General features: G+C 41.3%; 1 protein-coding gene across 1 annotated transcript; it reads left to right on the top strand.

Annotated features, from left to right (window-relative positions):
* Positions 1-5,929: 5,929 nt before the first annotated feature.
* Positions 5,930-8,847, top strand: LOC123995636 (carboxypeptidase N subunit 2). The gene is made up of 3 exons (XM_046299285.1): positions 5,930-6,018; positions 6,230-7,938; positions 8,623-8,847. Exons 2-3 carry the CDS (start codon positions 6,235-6,237, stop codon positions 8,845-8,847), a joined length of 1,929 nt encoding a protein of 642 aa, XP_046155241.1. The 5' UTR covers positions 5,930-6,018; positions 6,230-6,234.
* The last annotated feature ends 4,678 nt before the right edge of the window (positions 8,848-13,525 follow it).

Below are 13,525 nucleotides of genomic sequence, written 5' to 3'. Positions count from 1 at the left end.
CGGCGGAATGTAAACCTTATCTCAACTGTATACTGCAGTGGGTCACAAATCAACCAATGTTTTTTACACTTCATTAGAGTAGACTATAAAACACTCCCATCTAGTAGACACATAATAAGTTATATTTGATCTGTCATGCTCAACAAAATTTCACAAACCATAAAATCCAGAGGCTAAAGCAAGGTTAGTTGACTAGCTAACTAGGCTAAAATAGTAGGACTAAATAGCATTAGGCTAGTTATTTGTCACACAGCTACTATACCTAGAAAACAAACACATTACGATTAGAAAACACATATTAACCTAGACATTAGCTACATTTATCAGGAAAAACTGAGTATTGGCTGAATAGCTAGTCAGACTGACCAAATGTAGCTAGCTAGCTAGGTAGTTGAACAGAAAAAAAGTTAACTTAAACTCTCTAAGTTGTTATTTGTGTGTATTTAGGAGTAAAACTAATAATGTGCTTTCAAGCAAATAAAAATACTTATCCACAAATAGCTATTAGCTAAGTTAAAACTGACAACTTGAAACAGAAGAAGATCTCCTACTTTGTCGACTTCACACTTCAAAGCTGTTATCCATGAAACTTGAGCATGTTGGGAGCTGGGTGAACTTCAATTTGGCTCCCAAATCAAATTCCTTTGGCGCACAAGAGCAGGGATCTGTATAGATCTGGTATACATTTGTCTTTGTGTGTATCAACAGATACAAATACGTTTTTGGTATCTCCCGCTGGCAGTGAACGAATGAGAGTTTATTAATGCTTAATTATAGTAATAATTATACCGGTATACCAGTAATATATATATATATATATTTTTTTTTTTTCACCTTTAAGTAACCAGGTAGGCTAGTTGAGAACAAGTTCTCATTTGCAACTGCCACCTGGCCAAGATAAAGCAAAGCAGTGTGACACAGACAACAACACAGAGTTACACATGGAGTAAACAATAAACAAGCCAATAACACAATAAACAAGTCAATGACACAGTAGAAAAATAAATACAGTGTGAGCACTATATACAGTGTGAGCAAAAGGCATAAGGAGGTAGGCAATAAATAGGCCATAGGAGAGAATATTTATAATTTAGCAGATTAACACTGGAGTCATAAATGAGCAGATGATGATGTGCAAGTAGAGATACTGGTGTGCAAAAGAGCAGAAAAGTAAATAAAATAAAAACAGTATGGGAATGAGGTAGGTAGATTGGGTGGGCTATTTACAGATGGACTATGTACAGCTGCAGCGATCGCTTAGCTGCTCAGATAGTTGATGTTTAAAGTTGGTGAGGGAAATAAAAGTCTCCAATTTCAGCGATTTTTGCAATTCGTTCCAGTCACTGGCAGCAGAGAACTGGAAGGAAAGGGGGCCAAATGAGGTGTTGGCTTTGGGGATGATCAGTGAGATATACCTGATGGAATGTGTGCTACGGGTGGGTGTTGTTATCGTGACCAGTGAACTGAGAAGGCGGAGATTTACCTAGCATAGACTTATAGATGACCTGGAGCCAGTGGATCTAGCGACGAATATGTAGCGAGGGCCAGCCGACTAGAGCATACAGGTCGCAGTGGTGGGTGGTATAAGGTGATTTGGTAACAAAAGGGATGGCACTGTGATAGATTGCATCCAGTTTGCTGAGTAGAGTATTGGAAGCTATTTTGTAGATGACATCGCAGAAGTCGAGGATCGGTAGGATAGTAAGTTTTACTAGGGTATGTTTGGCGGCGGGAGTGAAGGAGGCTTTGTTGCGAAATAGAAAGCCGATTCTAGATTAGATTTTTGATTGGAGATGTTTAATATGAGTCTGGAAGGAGAGTTGACAGTCTAGCCAGACATCTAGGTATTTATAGTTGTCCACATATTCTAGGTCAGAACCGTCCAGGGTGGTGATGCTAGTCGGGAGGGCGTGTACAGTCAGCGAACGGTTGAAAAGCATGCATTTGGTTTTACTGGTGTTTAAGAGCAGTTGGAGGCCACGGAAGGAGTGTTGTATGGCATTGAAGCTCGTTTGGAGGATAGTTAGCACAGTGTCCAAGGAAGGGCCAGAAGTATACAGAATAGTGTCGTCTGCATAGAGGTGGATCAGGGAATTGCCCGCAGCAAGAGTGACATCATTGATATATACAGAGAAAAGAGTCAGCCCGAGAATTGAACCCTGTGGTACCCCCATAGAGACTGCCAGAGGTCCGGACAACATGACACACTGAAATCTGTCTGCAAAGTAGTTGGTGAACCAGGCGAGGCAGTCATTAGAAAAACCAAGGCTTTTGAGTCTGCCGATAAGAATACGGTGATTGACAGAGTCTAAAGCGTTGGCCAGGTCGATGAAGACAGCTGCACAGTACTGTCTTTTATCGATGGCGGTTATGATATCGTTTAGTACCTTGAGTGTGGCTGAGGTGCACCCGTGACCGGCTCGGAAGCCAGATTGTACAGCGGAGAAGTTACAGTGGGATTCGAAATGGTCAGTGATCTGTTTATTAACTTGGCTTTCGAAGACTTTAGAGAGGCAGAGCAGGATGGATATAGGTTTGTAACAATTTGGGTCTAGGGTGTCACCCCCTTTGAAGAGGGGGATGAGCATGGCAGCTTTCCAATCTTTAGGGATCTCGGACGATACGAAAGAGAGGTTGAACAGGCTGGTAATATGGGTTGCAACCAATGGTGGCGGATAGTTTTAGAAAGAGAAGGTCCAGATTGTCAAGCCCAGCTGATTTGTACGGGTCCAGGTTTTGCAGCTCTTTCAGATCATCTGCTGTCTGGATATAGGGAAGGAGAAGGAGAAGCTGGGGAGGCTTCGGTGAATAGCTGCGGGGGAGGTGGAGCTGTTGGCCGAGGTTGGAGTAGCCAGGAGGAAGGCATGGCCGGCCAGTGAGAAATGCTTATTGACATTATCGATTATCATGGATTTATCAGTGGTGACCGTGTTACCTAGCCTCAGTGCAGTGGGCAGCTGGGACGAGGTGCTCTTGTTCTCCATGGACTTTACAGTGTCCCAAATCATTTTGGAGTAAGAGCTACAGGATGTGAATTTCTGCAAACCTTCCTGGTAAAATAAGGGCAAAATAAAATAAAAATCAGTAATATACAAACTTATCTGGTAAAATAAGGCTTAAATCAAATAAAAAACAGTAATACAGTATACCTACCTAGGCTACATGAAATTGCTCATAAAGAATAGGCCTTAATCACTTGTGTTCATTATGGAAAAAGATGTTAGGCCTTGTCCCGGGCCTTTCATTTCTGACAGCATTGGCCTCTTGAAGACAATTTCTCTTCAAAATAACTGATGAATTGAACAATAATGTTGTACATTAGTCACAATACATTTGAATATTGAATATAGTGATTCACATTGTATTAGCAGTATTATATATTACAATATACAGTATTTCCGTTGCATAAGCATCAATCCCTCTCCTCTGGGGAAAACTGTGAAACTGCCTGTTTGACACAAGGCCAGCGTTATGGGCGGGCCAGGCCCCTCTAAGGCCCTCCCGTCATGCCGGTCCTGTGTCAAACATGCAGTGTCACAGTGTCTACCATACCTCCTTGCCCAGCAAAATAAAATATTGGGATGGGCAAAATCTGACCGGGACTTGCACCGACACAAAGTTGCATCAATTTCAGATAAAGCATCCAAGTGAGCGAAACAGCACCCCTCTGTCTCCGTATGCGTAGCCCATGTATCTGATTCTGTCTGGACAGAAATATTATGGCATGTCATACTCTTTTTGGCCAGACAGCATCGGATACATGGGCAACATGTAGTAAGACAGAGGGGAGCTGTTTTGCTCGCTCAGACTCTTTCTCCGGTGAGATAGTTTTAGCCACTTTCGAATTGGCAGTTGCACAATGCACTGTTCAGATGCTGGAATTATTTTGGATGAATGTGAGAAGGTAACTGTGATTGTCAAACCAATCAGATGAAAACATAATGACTGGTTGTGTTCATGCCACATTAACCCATAACAGTCTAAGGGGGAGAGGGGGTGAATTGTCAAAAAAATATACTGTACCAGTCAAAGGCTTGGAAACACCTACTCATCCAATGTTTATTTTGATTTTTTACTATTTTCTACATTGTAGAATAATAGTGAAGACATCAACACTATGAAATAAAAAATATGGAATCATGTAGTAACCAAAAAAGTGATACAAATCAAAATCTATTTTAGATTTTAGATTCTTCAAAGTAGCCACCTTTACCTTGATGACTTCTTTGCACACTCTTGGCATTCTCTCAACCAGCTTAATGAGTAATACTTTTCCAACAGTCTTGAAGGAGTTCCCACATATGCTGAGCACTTGTTGGCTGCTTTTCCTTCACTCTGCAGTCCAACTCATCACAAACCATCTCAAATGGGTTGAGGTCGAGTGATTGTGGAGGCCAGGTCATCAGATGCTACACTCAATCACTCTCCTTGGTCAATTAGGCCTTACACAGCCTGGAGGTGTGTTTTGGGTCATTGTCCTGTTGAAAAATAAATGATAGTCGCACTAAGTGCTGTGATGTCTTCAATATTATTCTACAATATAGAAAATAATAAAAATAAAGAAAAAACATTGGATGAGTAGGTGTGTCCAATCTTTTGACTGGCACTGTATATAAAAAATGATTTGATGAAAAATAAGTTTTGAACTTATTGCTATTAGCCCATACAAACACATTGAATAACAGATTCACTACATGGATCAACAGATTGTCCCCCAAAAATATCAAAAGGAAGTTTGTTCTGAAGTGTCTGTCCTATATCTGAGAGATATAAGAAATATCAGGAAACATTTGTTATTTTTACTGTATTTAACCCCTTATTTCTTTCAACTGAACAGTCTCCATATATACTGTACTTCCATTCATTCTTTCAAGATTGTTTTCTGAGGCCTGTGGGAGTCCTAGATCAAAACAACCCACATATACGTGTCTGTGAGAGTCTCACCATATTAGTGTGTAGCCCAAACTGTTGGGAAACTACAGACAGAAGTTGGCAGATCGGCTGTACTGACTTCAGAAGAATCCCAAGACGCTTGCGAGGGTCGCTGAGCAAAATGGAGTACACCATCGTGGTTGGGAGAGTCTTATCTTTCCACAGAGGGTTTCACTACAGACGGTTTCACTACAGACGATTTGTGGGATGTCTCATTGTCTGACAAACACCGCTCTAGCTCTGTCACCTTTCACCGCATATGCGGAAGTCCAACATCGGCTGATGCGATGGGTTGAGACGCATCCAACAGATATCTCTAGCTTAAACTGACAGCTTTTTTATGGGGATATTTTTATTATTATGCTAATGAGATTTGTGGGGGAGCAGACATCGACTCTAGGAAGGTAATGCATTTTTATAGATAAATTACGTCTTTACTATAAAACCAATTAAAATAGTTTGTGAGCGCAAGGAGGTCTCATAAAATCAAATGCCCGTCCAACTGATTCGTTCTAGCCAGGCCCTGGTTTGACAAAGGAACATTTGATTGTACCTGTAGTATTTTGGTAAGAAAGCTGCCAATGCAGAATGGTGCTACTGAGTGGTGGTGGAGGACACGAGGCTAAATTCAAACAGACAGGAAACGGGAAGTAAACAACTAAACACGCAATTATACACAACTGCAAGAGAGTTGGTTTAGGGCTTCATAGGCTATCTTGAATAATGCAGCATGTAAGCTTTCCGGCAACTTTCGGCAGGTAAATGAAGACATTGCCACCTAAACTTTCCTAAATGAATGATAGAAACTCTTCTACCTATTACTTTATGAACCTGCTAGTTTATGAATATGTACATTCACCTCCCCAATGTGTGTTCTATGGGCTTAGGCCTCTGTTCCTTCTTATCTCTGAAAGCAGAGGGTTCCCTATTCACGCCCCACGATATCACACTAGAAGCTTGCTGTGGGACTTAGATAAGCTGATTAACAGGAGCAAACTATATAACGGTGTGTTTGCCTGACTCTCGCTATAACTGTCTTACTCGCCTCTGTCGATTATAAGCCTCAAGACGAGAGGAAATCATCAGGTATGGCTGTTTCCTTTCGTGTCAGACGTCACTTACATGAAAAAGTTGACTCGCCTGTACAGTACACCGTCATTGCTCTGCTTAGCATTTTTAGTTTTCTGCAGGTATCAGATGTTTTTCTCTGTGAATCAGTAATATGAAGGTGAATATATCAAGTTATTTGCAATATCAAAAACAAAATCTTACCATGAAATGTTTTATATATTTTCAGGAAAAATGACTGGAGGACACACCTTCATCTGTCTTCTACCTTTACTGATTGGGTATTCATCTCAGTCCTGTCAGAAGGACTGTTCCAAAGAAAACCAGGATGTTTATGGCATGGACGTGACACAGATCCCAGTAAGTCTGAAAGCAGGTGTCACAGAGGTCTTCTTTGTGGACAGTAACATCACTGTCATCCCAAAGGGGGCCTTCGCCACTAACCCGAAGCTGGAAAAGGTAGCATTCATCAACACCCCCACTGTGTCCGTAGAGAACGGTGCTTTCGAGGGATTGGTCAACCTCAAGCATATTGAGATCTCCAATACCCCACTAACATCCTTGTCTGTAGATGTCTTCCAAGACCTGCACAACCTGGAAGAACTTCTGCTGAAACACAACAATATCCGTAGTCTGGAGAAAGGATTGTTTGATGGCCTTAAGAAACTGAGAGAACTCCAATTGCACATCAACAAGATTGACACCATTGAGGAGGGGACATTTGATGACCTAGAAAACCTTCGGGCCCTCCATCTGGCCAAAAACGACCTCAGTTCTGTGTCCTCTGCCCTGTTCTCGAAGCTGCACAAACTGGAGGTACTGAGGCTCTATGAGAACCAACTTACCGCCATTCCTGATGATATATTAGAAAATCTATCCAATTTAAAGGAGATCGCTCTACAGAGTAACAATATCACTTCAATATCAGCCAATTTTTTCCCACATAAAGACAAATTAAACAAGATACTTTTGGACAATAACATGTTGACTGAATTGCCTCCAGAAATATTTGTGGGCTTTCCTCTGCTTAAAGCATTGACACTAAATGGAAATAAACTTGCAAGTCTACCTCCTGTCCTCTTTGGAGCGATGCCCAAGCTGACTGATTTGAGTCTCAGTCGAAACAGTCTTACCAGCCTTCCTCAGGGAGTATTTAGTCCTCTTAAGAAACTCAAGAAGTTGGATCTGTCTAACAACCAATTGTTAACCGTGTCTGAAGAGTCTTTTGAGGGCCTTGAGAAGCTAACAGAACTCAATCTTCAATACAACCACATCAAATCATTGAAAGCAAACACCTTTGAAAAGCTGACATCACTAACCACCCTTAGACTGGCTCATAATATCCTGGGGACACTTCCAGAGGATGTATTTGACCCCTTACCAAAACTCAGCAAAGTCTATTTAAACAACAACACTTGGCATTGTGACTGCAGGATGGTCCCCCTCTTCAATTGGATGAAGGCAAACCCTGGCAAGATCAAGTCTATGACTCCTGAGATCTGTAACCAGCCAGTGGATTTAAAGGGACAAGAAATCATGTCTCTCAAAGAGGACCAGCTCATATGTCCTGTATCTCCTCTGACCACCATCCCTTCACTCACCACAACCACCACCTTAGCCCCTACCACAACCACCACCTTAGCCCCTACCACAACCACCACTTTAGCCCCTACCACAACCACCACCTTAGCCCCTACCACAACCACCACCTTAGCCCCTACTACAACCACCACCATAGCCCCTACCACAACCACAACCTTAGTCCCTACCACAACCACCGCCATAGCCCATACCACAACCACAACCTTAGCCCCTACCACAACCACCACCTTAGCCCCTACCACAACCACCACCTTAGCCCCTACCACAACCACCACCTTAGCCCCTACCACAACCACCACCTTAGCCCCTACCACAACCACCACCTTAGCCCCTACCACAACCACCACCTTAGCCCCTACCACAACCACAACCACCACCTTAGCCCCTACCACAACCACCACCTTAGCCCCTACCACAACCACCACCTTAGCCCCTACCACAACCACCACTTTAGCCCCTACCACAACCACCACCTTAGCCCCTACCACAACCACCACCGTAGCCCCTACCACAACCACCACCGTAGCCCCTACCACAACCACCACCTTAGCCCCTACCACAACCACCACCTTAGCCACCACCTTAGCCCATACCACAACCACCACCTTAGCCCCTACCACAACCACCACCTTAGCCCCTACCACAACCACCACCTTAGCCCCTACCACAACCACCACCTTAGCCCCTACCACAACCACCACTTTAGCCCCTACCACAACCACCACCTTAGCCCCTACCATAACCACCACCTTAGCCCCTACCACAACCACCACTTTAGCCCCTACCACAACCACCACTTTAGCCCCTACCACAACCACAACCACAACCACCGTAGCCACAACCACAACCACTGTCTCAACCCCAATACCCACCACCACACTTTTTACCACTATCCCAACATCCACCATCACAAGAACCACCCTGAGAGATTCAAAAGATCCACTGACCACGCCAAGGATCTTCAGCTGTCCCAACATAGCACCTTCTCGTCGCCCGTCCCCCTCCTACTACACCCGCCAGGCCTGGAGCAAGACCTCGCATTGCAGGGCCCAGATGATATCCTACACAGCCATGCTGGTGGTGGAGATAGGCTGCACCCTGGTGCTGGCTAAGTTCACCCTGTCTCTGTACAGCTTGCTCCAGCGCAGGGAGAGGCTGTACACACGGGTCAACCTGACTCACTTTTCCTACAGGAAGGAGATCACGCTGAGGCCAGTCAAGGTGACAGAGACTGTGGGTCTGTGATTAGCGGGGTGGGTTCACATGATTGCGCAAATCACAAAGCCCTAGTGATGGGGTAAGGCGGAAGAAAATAGGGAATGTTACTTATCTTTTCTGAAAATTAAATAAACACAAACATATTAATCAATCAAATGTATTTATGAAGCCGTTTTTACATCAGCCGATGTCTTTGGAGTGCAACAGCCTAGGAGTAGTCCAATACAGTAACACAGTAACACAATACAGTAACACGTTACAGTACAGTAACACAGTAGTCCAATACAGTAAAACGTTACAGTACAGTAACACAGTAACACAATACAGTAACACATTACAGTACAGTAACACAGTAGTCCAATACAGTAACACAGTAGTCCAATACAGTAACACAGTAGTCCAATACAGTAACACGTTACAGTACAGTAACACAGTAACACAATACAGTAACACATTACAGTACAGTAACACAGTAGTCCAATACAGTAACACGTTACAGTACAGTAACACAGTAGTCCAATACAGTAACACAGTAGTCCAATACAGTAACACAGTAGTCCAATACAGTAACACGTTACAGTACAGTAACACAGTAGTCCAATACAGTAACACAGTAGTCCAATACAGTAACACGTTACAGTACAGTAACACAGTAGTCCAATACAGTAACACGTTACAGTACAGTAACACAGTAGTCCAATACAGTAACACGTTACAGTACAGTAACACATTAGTCCAATACAGTAACCCGTTACAGTACAGTAAGACAGTAGTCCAATACAGTAACACGTTACAGTACAGTAACACAGTAGTCCAATACAGTAACACGTTACAGTACAGTAACACAGTAGTCCAATACAGTAACACGTTACAGTACAGTAACACAGTAACACAGTAGTCCAATACAGTAACACGTTACAGTACAGTAACACAGTAACACAGTAGTCCAATACAGTAACACGTTACAGTACAGTAACACAGTAGTCCAATACAGTAACACAGTAACACAATACAGTAACACATTACAGTACAGTAACACAGTAACACAATACAGTAACACAGTAGTCCAATACAGTAACACGTTACAGTACAGTAACACAGTAACACAATACAGTAACACAGTAGTCCAATACAGTAACACAGCAACACAGTACAGTAACACAGTAACACAGTACAGTAACACAGTAGTCCAATAAAGTAACACGTTACAGTACAGTAACACAGTAGTCCAATACAGTAACACGTTACAGTACAGTAACACAGTAACACAATACAGTAACACAGTAGTCCAATACAGTAACACGTTACAGTACAGTAACACAGTAACACAATACAGTAACACATTACAGTACAGTAACACAGTAACACAATACAGTAAGACAGTAGTCCAATACAGTAACACGTTACAGTACAGTAACACAGTAACACAATACAGTAACACAGTAGTCCAATACAGTAACACAGTAGTCCAATACAGTAACACAGTAGCACAATACAGTAACACAGTAGTCCAATACAGTAACACAGTAGTCCAATACAGTAACACAGTAGCACAATACAGTAACACGTTACAGTACAGTAACACAGTAACACAATACAGTAACACAGTAACACAATACAGTAACACAGTAGTCCAATACAGTAACACAGTAGTCCAATACAGTAACACAGTAGCACAATACAGTAACACAGTAACACAATACAGTAACACAGTAGTCCAATACAGTAACACATTACAGTACAGTAACACAGTAACACAGTACAGTAACACAGTAACACAGTACAGTAACACAGTACAGTAACACAATACAGTAACACAGTAGTCCAATACAGTAACACGTTACAGTACAGTAACACAGTAACACAATACAGTAACACAGTAGTCCAATACAGTAACAAATTACAGTACAGTAACACAGTAACACAATACAGTAACACGTTACAGTACAGTAACACAGTAATACAATACAGTAACACGTTACAGTACAGTAACACAGTAACACAATACAGTAACATGTTACAGTACAGTAACACAGTAACACAATACAGTAACACATTACAGTACAGTAACACAGTAACACAATACAGTAACACAGTAGTCCAATACAGTAACACGTTACAGTACAGTAACACAGTAACACAATACAGTAACACAGTAGTCCAATACAGTAACACAGCAACACAGTACAGTAACACAGTAACACAGTACAGTAACACAGTAGTCCAATAAAGTAACACGTTACAGTACAGTAACACAGTAGTCCAATACAGTAACACGTTACAGTACAGTAACACAGTAACACAATACAGTAACACAGTAGTCCAATACAGTAACACGTTACAGTACAGTAACACAGTAACACAATACAGTAACACATTACAGTACAGTAACACAGTAACACAATACAGTAAGACAGTAGTCCAATACAGTAACACGTTACAGTACAGTAACACAGTAACACAATACAGTAACACAGTAGTCCAATACAGTAACACAGTAGTCCAATACAGTAACACAGTAGCACAATACAGTAACACAGTAGTCCAATACAGTAACACAGTAGTCCAATACAGTAACACAGTAGCACAATACAGTAACACGTTACAGTACAGTAACACAGTAACACGATACAGTAACACAGTAACACAATACAGTAACACAGTAGTCCAATACAGTAACACAGTAGTCCAATACAGTAACACAGTAGCACAATACAGTAACACAGTAACACAATGCAGTAACACAGTAGTCCAATACAGTAACACATTACAGTACAGTAACACAGTAACACAGTACAGTAACACAGTAACACAGTACAGTAACACAGTACAGTAACACAATACAGTAACACAGTAGTCCAATACAGTAACACGTTACAGTACAGTAACACAGTAACACAATACAGTAACACAGTAGTCCAATACAGTAACAAATTACAGTACAGTAACACAGTAACACAATACAGTAACACGTTACAGTACAGTAACACAGTAATACAATACAGTAACACGTTACAGTACAGTAACACAGTAACACAATACAGTAACATGTTACAGTACAGTAACACAGTAACACAATACAGTAACACATTACAGTACAGTAACACAGTAACACAATACAGTAACACATTACAGTACAGTAACACAGTAACACAATACAGTAACACATTACAGTACAGTAACACAGTAACACAATACAGTAACACAGTAGTCCAATACAGTAACACATTACAGTACAGTAACACAGTAACACAGTACAGTAACACAGTAACACAATACAGTAACACAGTAGTCCAATACAGTAACACATTACAGTACAGTAACACAGTAGTCCAACACAGCAACACAGTACAGTACAGTAACACAGTAGTTCAATACAGTAACACGTTACAGTACAGTAACACAGTAGTCCAACACAGCAACACAGTACAGTAACACATTACAGTACAGTAACATAGTAGTAACACAGTATCACAATAACACAGTAGCACAATACAGTAACACAGTAACACAATACAGTAACACAGTAGCACAATACAGTAACACGTTACAGTCCAGTAACACAGTAACACAATACAGTAACACAGCAACACAATACAGTAACACGTTACAGTACAGTAACACAGTAGTCCAATACAGTAACACGTTACAGTACAGTAACACAGTAGTCCAACACAGCAACACAGTACAGTAACACATTACAGTACAGTAACATAGTAGTAACACAGTAGCACAATAACACAGTAGCACAATACAGTAACACAGTAACACAATACAGTAACACAGTAGCACAATACAGTAACACGTTACAGTACAGTAACACAGTAACACAATACAGTAACACAGCAACACAATACAGTAACACGTTACAGTACAGTAACACAGTAACACAATACAGTAAAACGTTACAGTACAGTAATACAGTAGTCCAACACAGTAACACAGTAACACGTTACAGTACAGTAACACAGTAGTCCAGTAGTCAATACAGTAACACACAGTACAGTAACACAGTACAGTAAGTAACACGTTACAGTACAGTAACACAGTAGTCAACAGTAACACGTTACAGTACAGTAACACAGTAGTCCAATACAGTAACACGTTACAGTACAGTAACACAGTAACACAATACAGTAACACGTTACAGTACAGTAACACAGTAGTCCAATACAGTAACACGTTACAGTAAGTAACACAGTAGTCCAATACAGTAACACGTTACAGTACAGTACAGTAACACAATACAGTAACACAATACAGTAACACAGTAGTCCAATACAGTAACACGTTACAGTAACACAGTAAATACAGTAACACGTTACAGTACAGTAACACAGTAACAGTAACACAGTAACAGTAACACAGTAGTCCAATACAGTAACACGTTACAGTACAGTAACACAGTAACACAATACAGTAACCCGTTACAGTACAGTAACACAGTAGTCCAATACAGTAACACGTTACAGTACAGTAAGACAGTAGTCCAATACAGTAACACGTTACAGTACAGTAACACAGTAACACAATACAGTAACACAGTAGTCCAATACAGTAACATGTTACAGTACAGTAACACAGTAACACAATACAGTAACCCGTTACAGTACAGTAACACAGTAGTCCAATACAGTAACACATTACAGTACAGTAACACAGCAACACAGTACAGTAACACAGTAGTCCAATACAGTAACACGTT

Source organism: Oncorhynchus gorbuscha, linkage group LG02, assembly GCF_021184085.1.
Source record: "Oncorhynchus gorbuscha isolate QuinsamMale2020 ecotype Even-year linkage group LG02, OgorEven_v1.0, whole genome shotgun sequence".
NCBI lineage: Eukaryota > Metazoa > Chordata > Actinopteri > Salmoniformes > Salmonidae > Oncorhynchus > Oncorhynchus gorbuscha.
This window is presented reverse-complemented; position numbering and strand designations above follow the sequence as displayed.